The 11,558-nt window shown below is 45.0% G+C and overlaps 1 protein-coding gene across 1 annotated transcript; it reads left to right on the top strand.

The window, feature by feature from the left end:
- On the top strand, positions 1–8,474 carry LOC136365227 (serpin B6-like). Its single transcript, XM_066325565.1, has 8 exons — positions 1–34; positions 415–496; positions 900–1,077; positions 2,653–2,790; positions 3,415–3,532; positions 3,769–3,911; positions 6,171–6,338; positions 7,312–8,474. The coding sequence occupies exons 3-8, from the start codon at positions 910–912 to the stop codon at positions 7,723–7,725; spliced, it is 1,149 nt and encodes a 382-aa protein (XP_066181662.1). The 5' UTR covers positions 1–34; positions 415–496; positions 900–909; the 3' UTR covers positions 7,726–8,474.
- Positions 8,475–11,558: the final 3,084 nt, after the last annotated feature.

Below are 11,558 nucleotides of genomic sequence, written 5' to 3'. Positions count from 1 at the left end.
GTTCTGCTGTAAGAAGCGTGGGGAAGGCTGCTGTGTGAGTGAAATGTGTGGGGCGTGCAGGGTCTGTGAGTCTGAAGTACTTTAACCTGCAGTCAGGCCAGCACAAATCTTTCCAATTTGTTCTTATAATGATAGGAATTGTTTTTAATATAATGCAATTAACTAGAAGTGGTAAGTAATGATGGGATAGATGAATAATGTGGGAAAGAAATATTCTGTTACAGTCTGACTGATATGTGCTTGGTGTGGTGGGGGGTATTAGTTTATTTGGGAAGTGTTGATGTCGGAATTCTTGTTCTCTTTGATTGTCGGGGTTTTTTTGTGGTTTTTTTGGTAAGAGAATGTTGCAGTGACAATGAAAATCTTGCTACTATTCTTGCGTTTTGACAAAGTCCTTTTGCTGACTTCTCCCAGGCTGGCTGGCAGGTTTCAAACCCAGTGTGCACACGTAGAAGCAAGCTGCAGCTACCACTGAAGGTCTCTTGACTTGGAGAAGGTAAGGGTTGGTAATTCTACCACTCTCATGTCTAACCTTGGCTCTGGTGGTTGCCCTAAAAAGGCTAGTTGTTTTCTGTGTGAAGTCAAGACACATATCTTTCATATGTAGTCCTGGACAAAATGCTGTTGTTCAAAATGTCGATCACAATGTTGATCACCTCAAAATGTGTCACAGTGTGTAGGTATGGGATGGAAATCCAGTAGCAGTCTCTAAAGTGGTAAAATTCCTCAAATGTGTAGTGTGGGATCTCAGGTGCTTGTGGCACCAAGTCATTCTCCAGTGAGCAGATAATTTTCCAGCCTTTGCTGCCTAGTTTACCCTGGAATGTTTAAAGGGGAGAAAGAACGGTTTTGCATTGAAATCAATGTGATCCATTGTTGTTCTGTGTTTTATGTCCCAGGCTCAGAAGCATGGAAAGCCTCTGTGCAGCAAACACCACTTTTGCTGTGGAGCTCTTCAGAAAGCTGTGTGAGAAGAACCGTGGGCAGAATGTGTTCTTTTCACCATTTAGTATTTCTTCTGCTTTGTCTATGGTTCTGCTGGGTTCAAGAGGTAGCACTGAAGCCCAAATAAGCAAGGTAGGTCAGAATAAATCTAAAATGGATGGCATTTCATGTGATCATCTGAGGAAGTGAAGTGTCTTACAGTCTGTGACATGCTGTGCTTGTCCCTGTGGTGTGAGAGAGCAAAGTTCTTCCTCTGGTGTGTGTGGAAACAGAACCCGTTTTCTTTTATGTTTTAGTGTGAGCTTTGTTCATGCTGAACTGAAGAGTTTCCTGGGTTTAGTTTGTGGGGGTTGTTTTTGTGGTTTTTAAGATCAATTTTCTGTATTATGTAACTAGGAGGTAGCTGGATTGTTTTTAATCTTCAGTTGGTGGCTACATAAATTATTCTTGTTTCCTTGTTTGCTTGGGCTTAAAATCATATGCTACATAATACATATCATATCATATATGATACATACTAGATATCATGTCATATTATACATATGATACATTCTGAAAATGAAGGAAGCCACCTAAGAAATATATTTAAAAATCTCAGTGTCTGTTTTGCAAACTGCTAACTGCAACTTGGTTTACTCCTTTGTAAAAACTTGTTCAGGTAGCAAGTACCTTTTGGCCTGTATTTTATGTAGGAAGTGACAATATGAGGTGCAGAACCCGTGCTTTTGGTTTTGATGGTGGCTTCCTTCCCAAAGTGGGAGAGGAGTATCAACTGGTATCTTGTTTCCATGCCCTTTATAAAACTTTCTCCAAATCCTACATTGTTGCCATAATTGGAGATATTCCAAATCCATCTAGGTGCAGTTGTGGACTGCCAGCTCTAGGTGTCCCTGCTTGGGCAGGGCTTTGTAGCAGATTTTCCCCTTCCCACCTGAGTCATTCTGTGATCCTGTAGCCCTTGGCCTGAGGGCTGGTGATGCATTCTACAGGAGGCCAGAATGGTATGAGCCCCTCACAGGTGCTTCACCTCCTGAGGGCTGCCCACAGCCTCAGAACATGGCTTATAAAAACAGTGAGAGGTGTTTGGAAAAGCAAGAGGTGTTGATTTTCCCCTTGTCAAAGGGAAAAATAACAAACTATCCAAAGCAGAAGTGAAAAAAGCCATTCAAGGTGTAGGACGGTCCTTGCACCTGCTAAGACACCCTGAAAATGCACCCGGAGTCTCCCTGGTCTCTTTCAGTAGGTAAGATCTAGGAGGGTTTTTTTGGCATGCTGCCCAGCCGAAATAGCTCCAGTTCTTGAGGTAGAGCTCAAAATGTCCAACAGATGCTTTTGTGTTCGAACTGTGCAAATTATGCTGAGAAGAGCATCAAAGTTTCTGTTTCTTTGCTTTATAAGTGAAGCAAAGAATGAACCTCAAATCTCTTCCTCATTGTGAATACCTGGGGAATGTAGCTGCATTGCTACAGAATGAAAATCAGGGCTGCTGCTCTGCTGCTCCCTAATTTATGATTTGTGCAACCTCTTGCTGTGTACATCAGATGCGCCTTGCAGGAGAAGCTTCAGATGGGTGGTGTGGTGAAGAAATCTTTTGGCTTCAAGTCATAGCATTTCACTTAAGAGTAATTTTAATATTAAATGAGTCATGCTGATCAAGTGCGTTTAGAGAAGTTCTGGACGCTGCTGTGGATGTTGGTCTCTGTGCAGGTGCTTTCTCTGAAGAATGCTCAGGATGCTCACAATGGGTATCAGTCCCTTCTCTCTGAAATTAATGATCCCAACACCAAATACATCCTGAGAACTGCAAACCGGCTCTATGGAGAAAAGACCTTGGAGTTTCTTGCAGTAAGTAGCCCTTAAATTTGGTATGATTCTTAGTATAATATACTTGCTACCCCTTTCTTCTGGAGATCGAAGTCAGGCTTTGGGTTTTGCCTCTCAAATATTCTGGGCTGATTGCCAGGAGTGCAATAGATTCTGCCAGAGCCCAGGGTGTGAACCTGGTGGAGAATGTCCTTTAAATAATGTGTATTCTGAGTGTACACAAGCAGGGTAAAATCCATCAGTCTCTACACTCTGGGTTCTTTGATCCATTCACATATTTGGCTGTGGGACAAATAGTAGATCAATCACTTAGGAACCTAAGTCTTTTACAGAAACTTATAAAATCATATGTCATGTCCCTGAAGCACAAAAGAGAAACGACAACAATGCCCCTCCCCTACATCATTGTCAATGAAGTGTGAAGTTTGTAGTAGAGTGCATAATCCATAAAAATAATATTGATTCCTAGTCCAAAGAAATGGTATAAATCCTAGTAGGAACTTGTCATCCAGAACTTTAATGGCTCCATATGAGGGTGGGGAAAGAAAACAGACAGATTTCCTTGGGGAATGCCGGAATGATCTGGGATGTGACTGAACGAGAGTGAATCTCTTGCTGACAATGTGTTGTGACTGTCCCTGTTAGTCTTTCCTAGAGTCCAGTCAGAAATCCTACCATGCTGGCCTAGAGCAGATGGACTTTGTGCATGCTTGGGAGGATTGCAGGAAACAAATCAATGGCTGGGTAGAGGAAAGGACTGAAGGTGAGTGCTTGGCCAAGTGGCCAGTTGTGTTGAATTGCAGCCATGGTTTGGGTAAATGCCTACTTCAGGATGTAGGATTGTGAATTCAAACAATTGAAATTTAGGGCTGTTTCTGTGTCTGGTCCATAATTCTCTTCTCTATTGTGTTATAAATGTAGAGTAGATACTATCTTGTATGATGATTCAATGCAAGTCAACCTGTGAAATAATGTGTGTTTTTCCTTTGTATCATAAAGGTAAAATTCAGAACCTGTTGAGAGAGGGGATTCTCAATTCCCTGACCAGACTTGTGTTGGTGAATGCCATCTACTTCAAAGGCAGCTGGGAAGAGCAGTTCAACAAAGACAGTACCAGAGAAAGGCCATTCCATATTAATAAGGTATGATGTGCTAAAATGCTGACAATATGCTATTAGGTGGATGTTGTCTGAAACAAGCACCTTTGAGAAGAAATGAAATCTTTTAAGCAGGGTTGCCTTGGGTAGGCTGTATGAGATTCCTTATGTGCCCTCCCTTTCATATGAACACTCTCTTTGCTGAGTTCCTCTGAACTTTGGTGTAATTACTAGAATCTTTCATATAGCAAAAAGAGAGGTGTGAAAGCTTGTCAATTCGGTCAGAGCTTTCCTTGCTGCATTTCTGGCCCTGAGCCATTCCAAAATAGATGGTAAGAAATCCCTTTTGAAGAACTGTGTGCTCTGCAGTTTTGTTTTCAGAAGCAGATCAGTGCTTTTGATGGGGACTTGGGCAGTGGCATGGGCAGGCCATGGCTGCCCCTCAGGATCCCCTGCAGCTCTGGGTTGGTGTTGGGAAAGATGGGACAGGAAGTGCTTATGGATATGATTGTCTGGTAAGAAATATAGAAGATATAAAATCTGTGAGTGAAACAGAAATGAAGGCCAACTTTGAGATGTAGGCATGGCAGGCAGGAAGACGGTGATTAACTGGAGATAGGTTGAAGGACAGAAAACAAAAAGACCCAAGAATGCAGTCTGCCTGTATCCTGCCAAGGCATCAAGATAAAAGTAGATAAGAAGAATAGTCTTTAGAGTTTAGAATGTAGGATGATATGATAATTTAGTAGTTCTCATAAGTTCCATGGAAAGTTTGTACGTTTTGTATCTTGTGCCGGTTGGTCACTGTAAATTAGAATATTCAACACAAAAGGAGATACAATGTGTTGGAACAAGGTCCTCGCTCTTACTCACTTACTGCTTACCTCTTCTCTTCTCGCCCCTTTTTCCTCTCTTGCCTCTTCACCCCTTCTCTTGCCCGCTCTCTCTCTCTGTTTCTTCTACCTCCCTCTCTCCTACCGCCCTGACCCCGGCACTCTTCTTACCTCCCTTACCTCATACCCCCTCTCTCTCTCCCTCTCTGTTTAAGGGCTTCCCTTCAGCCGAGGCTGGTGGCTGAAAGCAGCCCTCTTTACCCATGACCCTTGCAATAAAACCACATGTTTCCAGAATATCTCAGGTCTGCAGAGTACCTTGTCCCTGCCGTCCACGCATGCCCCTAGAGGTTGGCATCTGGGACTGATTATCAAGAACTGGCAATGTGCCGCACTTATGTCACCTCCTTGAACCAACCATTGTGGAAAACTGAAGCCTCCATGCCTGTCTGGGAGCTATCCCTTAACCATTGGTGAAATAAATCCAAGAACATTTTTAAGTGCCACTAGCACTTTTAAATAAGGAAGTGCTACTGCTCACCCCATACTCTGTACAAGAGCACTTCAGAGACTGGACTGATTCAGTTCCTGATACCTTGTCTTCTGTGAATATTTGGAAGTCTGAGGTGTTAGCTGAAATCTTAAGCTGGTTATTTTACATCCTGTTCAGTAACTTTGACATCCCAGGAACCTTTCCAATATCCTGTGAAATTATTCCTGTGACTCTTGCACTTACGACTCACTGGATGATTTTCTATCGCTGTGTGGCTTTTCTATTGCTTGTCAATCCTTTTTATGTGTCACTGTTACTGCAAAATAATTTCTGCGTAATTAATTAATAATAGTTACTTAACTAACAAAGAGCTACTTGTGTGACAATCTCATGAAGAGAAGGGAGAAAGGAATGAAACTGAGAAGAAAAAGAATTATGTAAACAATAGTCTCTAATGCTGTATGTGGAAACGGAATAAGATAACAGAGAATGAAAATGAGAATAAAATCTCTCCTCTTCTTACTATCCTAAAGGCTTTTAAGAATCCAAAATAATACTCTAAATTTCTTGGTAGTTTTAGTATAAACATTTTAAAATATTTTAAGTCTTACTATAGTGCTTGGAACCACATGGACTACAAATACATACATTGAAATGACTTACTTATTTATAACAAGGAACAATGCCCCTGCTTCTTACTAGCTCACTTCAGTGTCACTAGTTCTGACGTGAACAATAGGATAAGAACACATATTTGCCTTGAGGGAATTTTCAGAAACATTTCTACATTAAAAACTAAAATTTAAATCTCAGGATATATAGTTACATAAAAGGGAGAGTGTAGTGTCTGTGCTCTGTGGTGTGTGATCAGTTCACTTTGGTCAAGTCCTAAAAGGCCCTGAGTAACTGGCTGCCTGCTTTGTACTTTGAGACCAGCTGGAAGCTCAGCACTAACTGTTGGCATCTCTTGATTTCTAGAATGAGACCAGACCTGTGCAGATGATGTTCAAGGAGGCAAATTTTAACATGACTTACATTGGGGACCTGCAGACCAAAATCCTTGAGCTCCCCTATGTGGGTAATGAACTGAGCATGATCATCCTGCTCCCTGCTGCAATCCAGGATGGATCCACAGGCTTGGAAAGAGTAAGTTATTGATCTGAGTGCAAAGACAGCCTGAATCCTTCCAGGGAAGAAGTCTGACATTGCAGAGAGACCTGCAGTTCAGTCGCAGAGCAATTGTGCCCCTGGTGCTCAAGGCCAGCAGAAATGTCCCTCTGCTCCCTGTCCCCAGAGTGACTTCCCGTGTCATGTCCTTGCTGCTCAGGCTGTGTGCTGCTGCCTCAGGCAGAGGCTGTGGAAGAAGAGCTGTCCCTGCTGAGGAGCAGAGGTCAGCTGTGGTTGTGGTGAAGGCACAGGATGGTGATGCTGGAATGTGGAGAGGGGGATTTTGGGTGGGCTCTTTGGAAGTCCTGTGGCTTGTCCTCTAGATGTTCTGTGCTGAGCAGCTGGCAGGGGTTGTGTGCCCCACTGCCTGGAAAGGGACTCACAGGAAAGGGCAGGATCACTTCTGTGGTGAGGGTAGGATACCACAAGAGACCGAAGTTTGGGCTCTTTGGCGCTCCGGACAAAGGAGTTTATTACTATGTCTTCTAAGACCAACTGCCTTTGTGAGTGCACTGTTTTCATGATGCTGCTGACTGGCCTGAAGGATGAACCTTTGGTAAAGAGACAGAAGAACTGGGTTTGGTTTCTTTGGATCCATGTTAGCTGTTCTTCTGTGCCTTTCTTTCCTTTAAGTGAACAATAAAAACAAAGAAATAAACAAAAAACAACCAAAACCCCCAAACAATTTAGCATCCTCTGCTGAAGTAAACTTGACATGGAGGGCATTGATCCTTATTGCCCCCACCAAAAAACATTAGGTAATGATCTTGGTGGTGGCAGTATTTTGAAGTGACAGATAGATCTTGCAGTTTTGGCTTGAGACACACTAACCAGGTTAAAAAAAGTTGCATCTTTTATACTATGTAAACAAATGCCAAAATTCAGTTCTTTTACTTATGTAACACTGACTTGATTCTCATTGTAGCAAAGTGAAATTTGAATTTTTTTTCAGCTGGAAGGAGAACTTACATATGAGAAGCTAATAGATTGGGTCAATCCTGAAATGATGGACTCTACAAAGGTGAGGGTGTCTTTACCCAGATTTAAACTGGAAGAAGATTACGAGCTGAAACCTGTTCTGAGGAGCATGGGAATGCCTGATGCATTTGACTTGGAGAAGGCAGACTTCTCAGGAATCTCATCTGGCAAGGAGCTGGTGCTGTCTGAAGTGGTTCACAAGTCCTTTGTGGAAGTCAATGAAGAAGGCACTGAAGCAGCTGCTGCCACAGCTGCAGTGATGATGCGCTGTACAATGATAGTTCCAGAATTCATTGATTCATTCACTGCAGATCATCCCTTCCTCTTCTTCATCCGGCACAACAAAACTGGCAGCATTTTGTTCTGTGGCAGGTTTTGCTGTCCCTAAGGAGGAGATGTCTTGGCAGCATAGGTGTCATCACACAATAAATATCCACTTCCCTAGAACAAGGTGACTGCTTTTGCACTAATTGTCTCTTTGAGCTGTGCCTGAACCCTCTTCTGCAGCCTTGATCTTGATCTTGGCAGGAATAACAGAGCTGCTTAGACAAAGACAGCAGCTGCCATGTCCAAGCCCCCCTGCACGTGTGTGTGCAGGTCTCCAGGTTCTTGCTGACATATTTGCAGCTGTCCACCCCTTTTACCTTCCACTCTCATCCATTTAGTGCCTTGATCCATTGCCTGGAGCTGAAAGGAGTTTGTGGCAGTGTCGTTCCAGGTATTTCTGAGCATCCTTCATAGATGTGGGGTTTTTGGTCCTAACAACTGGACCACCACTTAGGCAAGGATGTGAATGAAAGGATGCCTTTATAGCAGATGACCCTGTGAGTTGTTTGTGGGGTGAATCTGTTTGTTTCATCACCCCAGGACAGCTGGGTTTATTCCCTGTCACCTGGTTCTGGTCCTTTGACAAAGAATGTAACAATGGGGTGCATGGTGCCTATGCAATATTTGAATGACAAAGCTTTGCTTTTATTGAATTCTTTTTGCTACTGTTATGTGTTCATGATATTAATATATTCCTAAACACCACAGTTTACCTGTATAATTTCAAGGATACAGCTGCTCCAGCTTTCCTTACATTGGGTTGTGTTTTGTGGCTCCTGTTCCTGCAATAATAAAGGACGTGTAAGCGCAGCATGGGTGTTTTTCTCCTGTTTGAAGGCTAAGCTACAGGCGTCTTGCAGAGCGTGCGGCAGGAGCAGAGGAGCTCTCGCAGGGCAGGGACAGCGTTGGCTGTCGCCGCGGTTGTCCCGGCCGGGCAGGGACGCGGCCGAGCGGCCTCGGCTGCGCTGGGGCTGCGCGGGGCGGGAGGGGAGCGGGGCAGCCTCCGCCCTGTCCCCGCCCGCGGGGCATCCTCCGGGCGTGCGGCGGGCTCGGGAAGAGAGGCGGGGATCGCTGCTCGCCTCCCGCTCTTGGCAGCGCTGGTGGGGCAGCGCGGGGTGCGGGCTGTGCAGGGCTTTGGGTGCGAGGCTTGCGCGGCTGCAGTGAGGAAAGGGGAGTGCGGGCGCGCTCTGGGCTGTGGCTGTCCATGTTGGCTCGGGAGGTGCTGGCGTTTTCTTTAGCACAGAGCTCGGTAGATGTTGCTGTTTCTTTTCAGCAACTGTGACGGCTTGGTCTTCAGAACCGACAGCACGGCGTGTACATTCTGCTGGTACCGCCGGGCCTAGTAACAACGCTTACACCAATATGGTAGACAGTTACAAAAGGCTTTTATTATCTCAAATATGCAGTTTTTATACTCTGGGGTCTTTACTACGTCAGAGGGGTATTGCTACATTTCCTGGGTTAGAAGGGAGAATGGAAAAGTACTGGCACATGTTAGTAGGGGCTTACATTCTTGTGGTGATAGCTTATCTTTGGGGGGCTGGAGTGTTTCTGCTCTTCCCGTTACAACCGCTGTCTTCCGAGCTGCCTATCCCTATCCAACCACATCTCCCCCCCACTCTTTTACAAAAGAACGAGATAGTTATATATATATATATATGTATATAAATGCTAAATGAGGTAGAAGGTTAGGATTTAATAAGGGAAGAAGGAGTTTGGAAACCTGAGTAAGTTTTTGCCAGGCAAGTTTGGGAAATCTTGTGACTGGCAATGTTTCCTGATTAATTCATAGCATTTCATGTTGGCCTATGAACAGAATGTTAGTCTGATCTAGGCGAGCTTTGACAAATGAGACTATCTTGTTCAGCAGGCATGGTCTGAAGGTAACAGCTAGAAGTAGCATTGCCAATGGGCCTACCAAGGTGGATATTAAAGTGGTTAACCATGGGGATTGGTTAAACCAGGATTCGAACCAGCCTTGCTGAGCTTCCCTATCTTCCTGTCTGAGCCAGTCTGTTTCGGAGTTCTGCCATGGAGTCTCTGACGACTCCGGTGTGGTCCGCGTGGAAGCAGCATTCCTCTTTCAAGGCGGCACACAGGCCTCCCTGCTGCATAAACAGGAGGTCCAGTCCTCGCCTGTTCTGCAGGACCACTTCTGAGAGCGAGGAGACTGACTTCTCCAAGTAGGAAATAGATTTCTCAATCCTCTGCAAGTCCTCGTCTATGGTCATTTGTAGCTGAGACAGACCTTGATGTTGCGTTGCTAGGGCTGAAACACCTGTGGCCGTTCCGGCTGCTCCTAGGCCGAGTAGCATTGCGATAGTTACACTTGTCATTATCTCTCTTTTGTGGAGTCTGCTGGATTCTTCGAAGAGGCTGTACACTTCTTCGTCTGAGTGGTGCAGGACCCTAGGAACAATCAGAACTTGGACACAGAAGTCGTTAGAATCATTGAACTTGGGAAGAAATACACAGGGACTTACTCCAGATCTCTGACAAACCCACATTGCAGACGCAGCTGGAATTACCCACTTATTGTTTTTTCTGTTAGGCTTTACAACTCTGGTGCAGACATTCCCTGTTCGCTCAGCTAGGATTGCATTACCAAAGCATTTGCCTCGACCTGTGACTTGACTCAGGGTAATACCTCTGCGGGGTGTGTCCCATCTGCACTGGTGAGGTGCATCAGCTGTGGAGTAACTGAATGGGGTGTTTAAAGCAACTCCTTCATAGAAAGGGGGTGTGACATCATAACAAAGCCAACAGGAATTGGTTAGGTTAGGGTTAGATTCGTTCAGGGATAGGAAGGTAGCTTCTAACATACGAAGGATTGGGTCCGGGTCTGACCTGGCTAATTTGTCCATCTGAAAGACTTTTGCATCGCTAGTTGGGATTTTGGTGATGCTTGTGGGCAAGGCTTTGGGGTAGGTCATGTTTCTCTTTGTCTGCGTGCTTTTAATCACCTTGTTGGGTCCAACCACTCGGGATGCTGATGGTTGGAGCCTGGTAATTCGCACATTCACTCACTTTTTCGACCCTTGAAGGACCACTGTCCACGCTTTACCCACTGTCCAACTAGGATGATTGGGCTGCAGGACTGTCATGTTATAGTATATGCATTTTCGAAATCTAGGGATTTTATAGCTGTTTTGATAGGAGTTTCCATGTACAAAGAGAGGTGTTTTGCAACCTGCGGGTGCCTAGGTGAACTGTAGGAACTTGTCAGGCTCTTGTGGGTTTATGTGACCCTTTTGCAGTTCCTGTTCAACCAGTTCTAATAATGCTGCCACTCGAGGCTCTGACAGGGGCCACTGCTCGACCCATACAGGGTCTGATGACTTCCAAATCAATTTGATTGGCAGCAGAGGGTGTAAGGCAGTGGCCTTCATTATAAATTTGTGATCCTGACTCCGAGCATAGCCAGGACATCCCTTCCTATTAAGGGTGGAGAATCTTGCAAAATGTAAGGGTAAATTGCAACTGTTTGTTCTGGTCCCTTTTTTGTGTGAAGTGTTATAGCCACCAGTTGGGTGCTTTTCCATGCCCTGGATTGTCTCCCCACCCCGTTCACCGGAGGGACTTCTTTAATTTGCCAATGTCTGGGCCAATGTGATTGGGGAAAAATCGTACAGTCTGATCCAGTGTCTGCCAAAAACTGAAGCCCTAAAACGTGAGGGTCCTGACTGCCGTAGAGTTGACATGTCCCCCACACCCTCAAGGGCTCCTTCCCTACTTTCATGACCAGGGCCACCCAGGGGTTCTGCTCTGGGACGTCCCCTGCTGGCCCTATGACACTGGCACAGTTTGTGGCGGTGAAGGGTGCGTAATTGCTGCTGGTGGTGCTGAGCAGTTCTGCCACTGAATGGCTGGCGGGGATGAGATACTGACTGGTTC

Source organism: Sylvia atricapilla, chromosome 1, assembly GCF_009819655.1.
Source record: "Sylvia atricapilla isolate bSylAtr1 chromosome 1, bSylAtr1.pri, whole genome shotgun sequence".
NCBI classification, from domain to species: Eukaryota; Metazoa; Chordata; class Aves; order Passeriformes; family Sylviidae; genus Sylvia; species Sylvia atricapilla.
This window is presented reverse-complemented; position numbering and strand designations above follow the sequence as displayed.

Coding starts and splice junctions, on each gene's coding strand:
- LOC136365227 (XM_066325565.1), top strand. CDS start 910: ATGGAAAGCCTCTGTGCAGCAAACACCACTTTTGCTGTGGAGCTCTTC. Junction 2,791..3,414: donor AGACCTTGGAGTTTCTTGCA/GTAAGTAGCCCT, acceptor TGTCCCTGTTAG/TCTTTCCTAGAGTCCAGTCA. Junction 3,533..3,768: donor GGTAGAGGAAAGGACTGAAG/GTGAGTGCTTGG, acceptor TGTATCATAAAG/GTAAAATTCAGAACCTGTTG.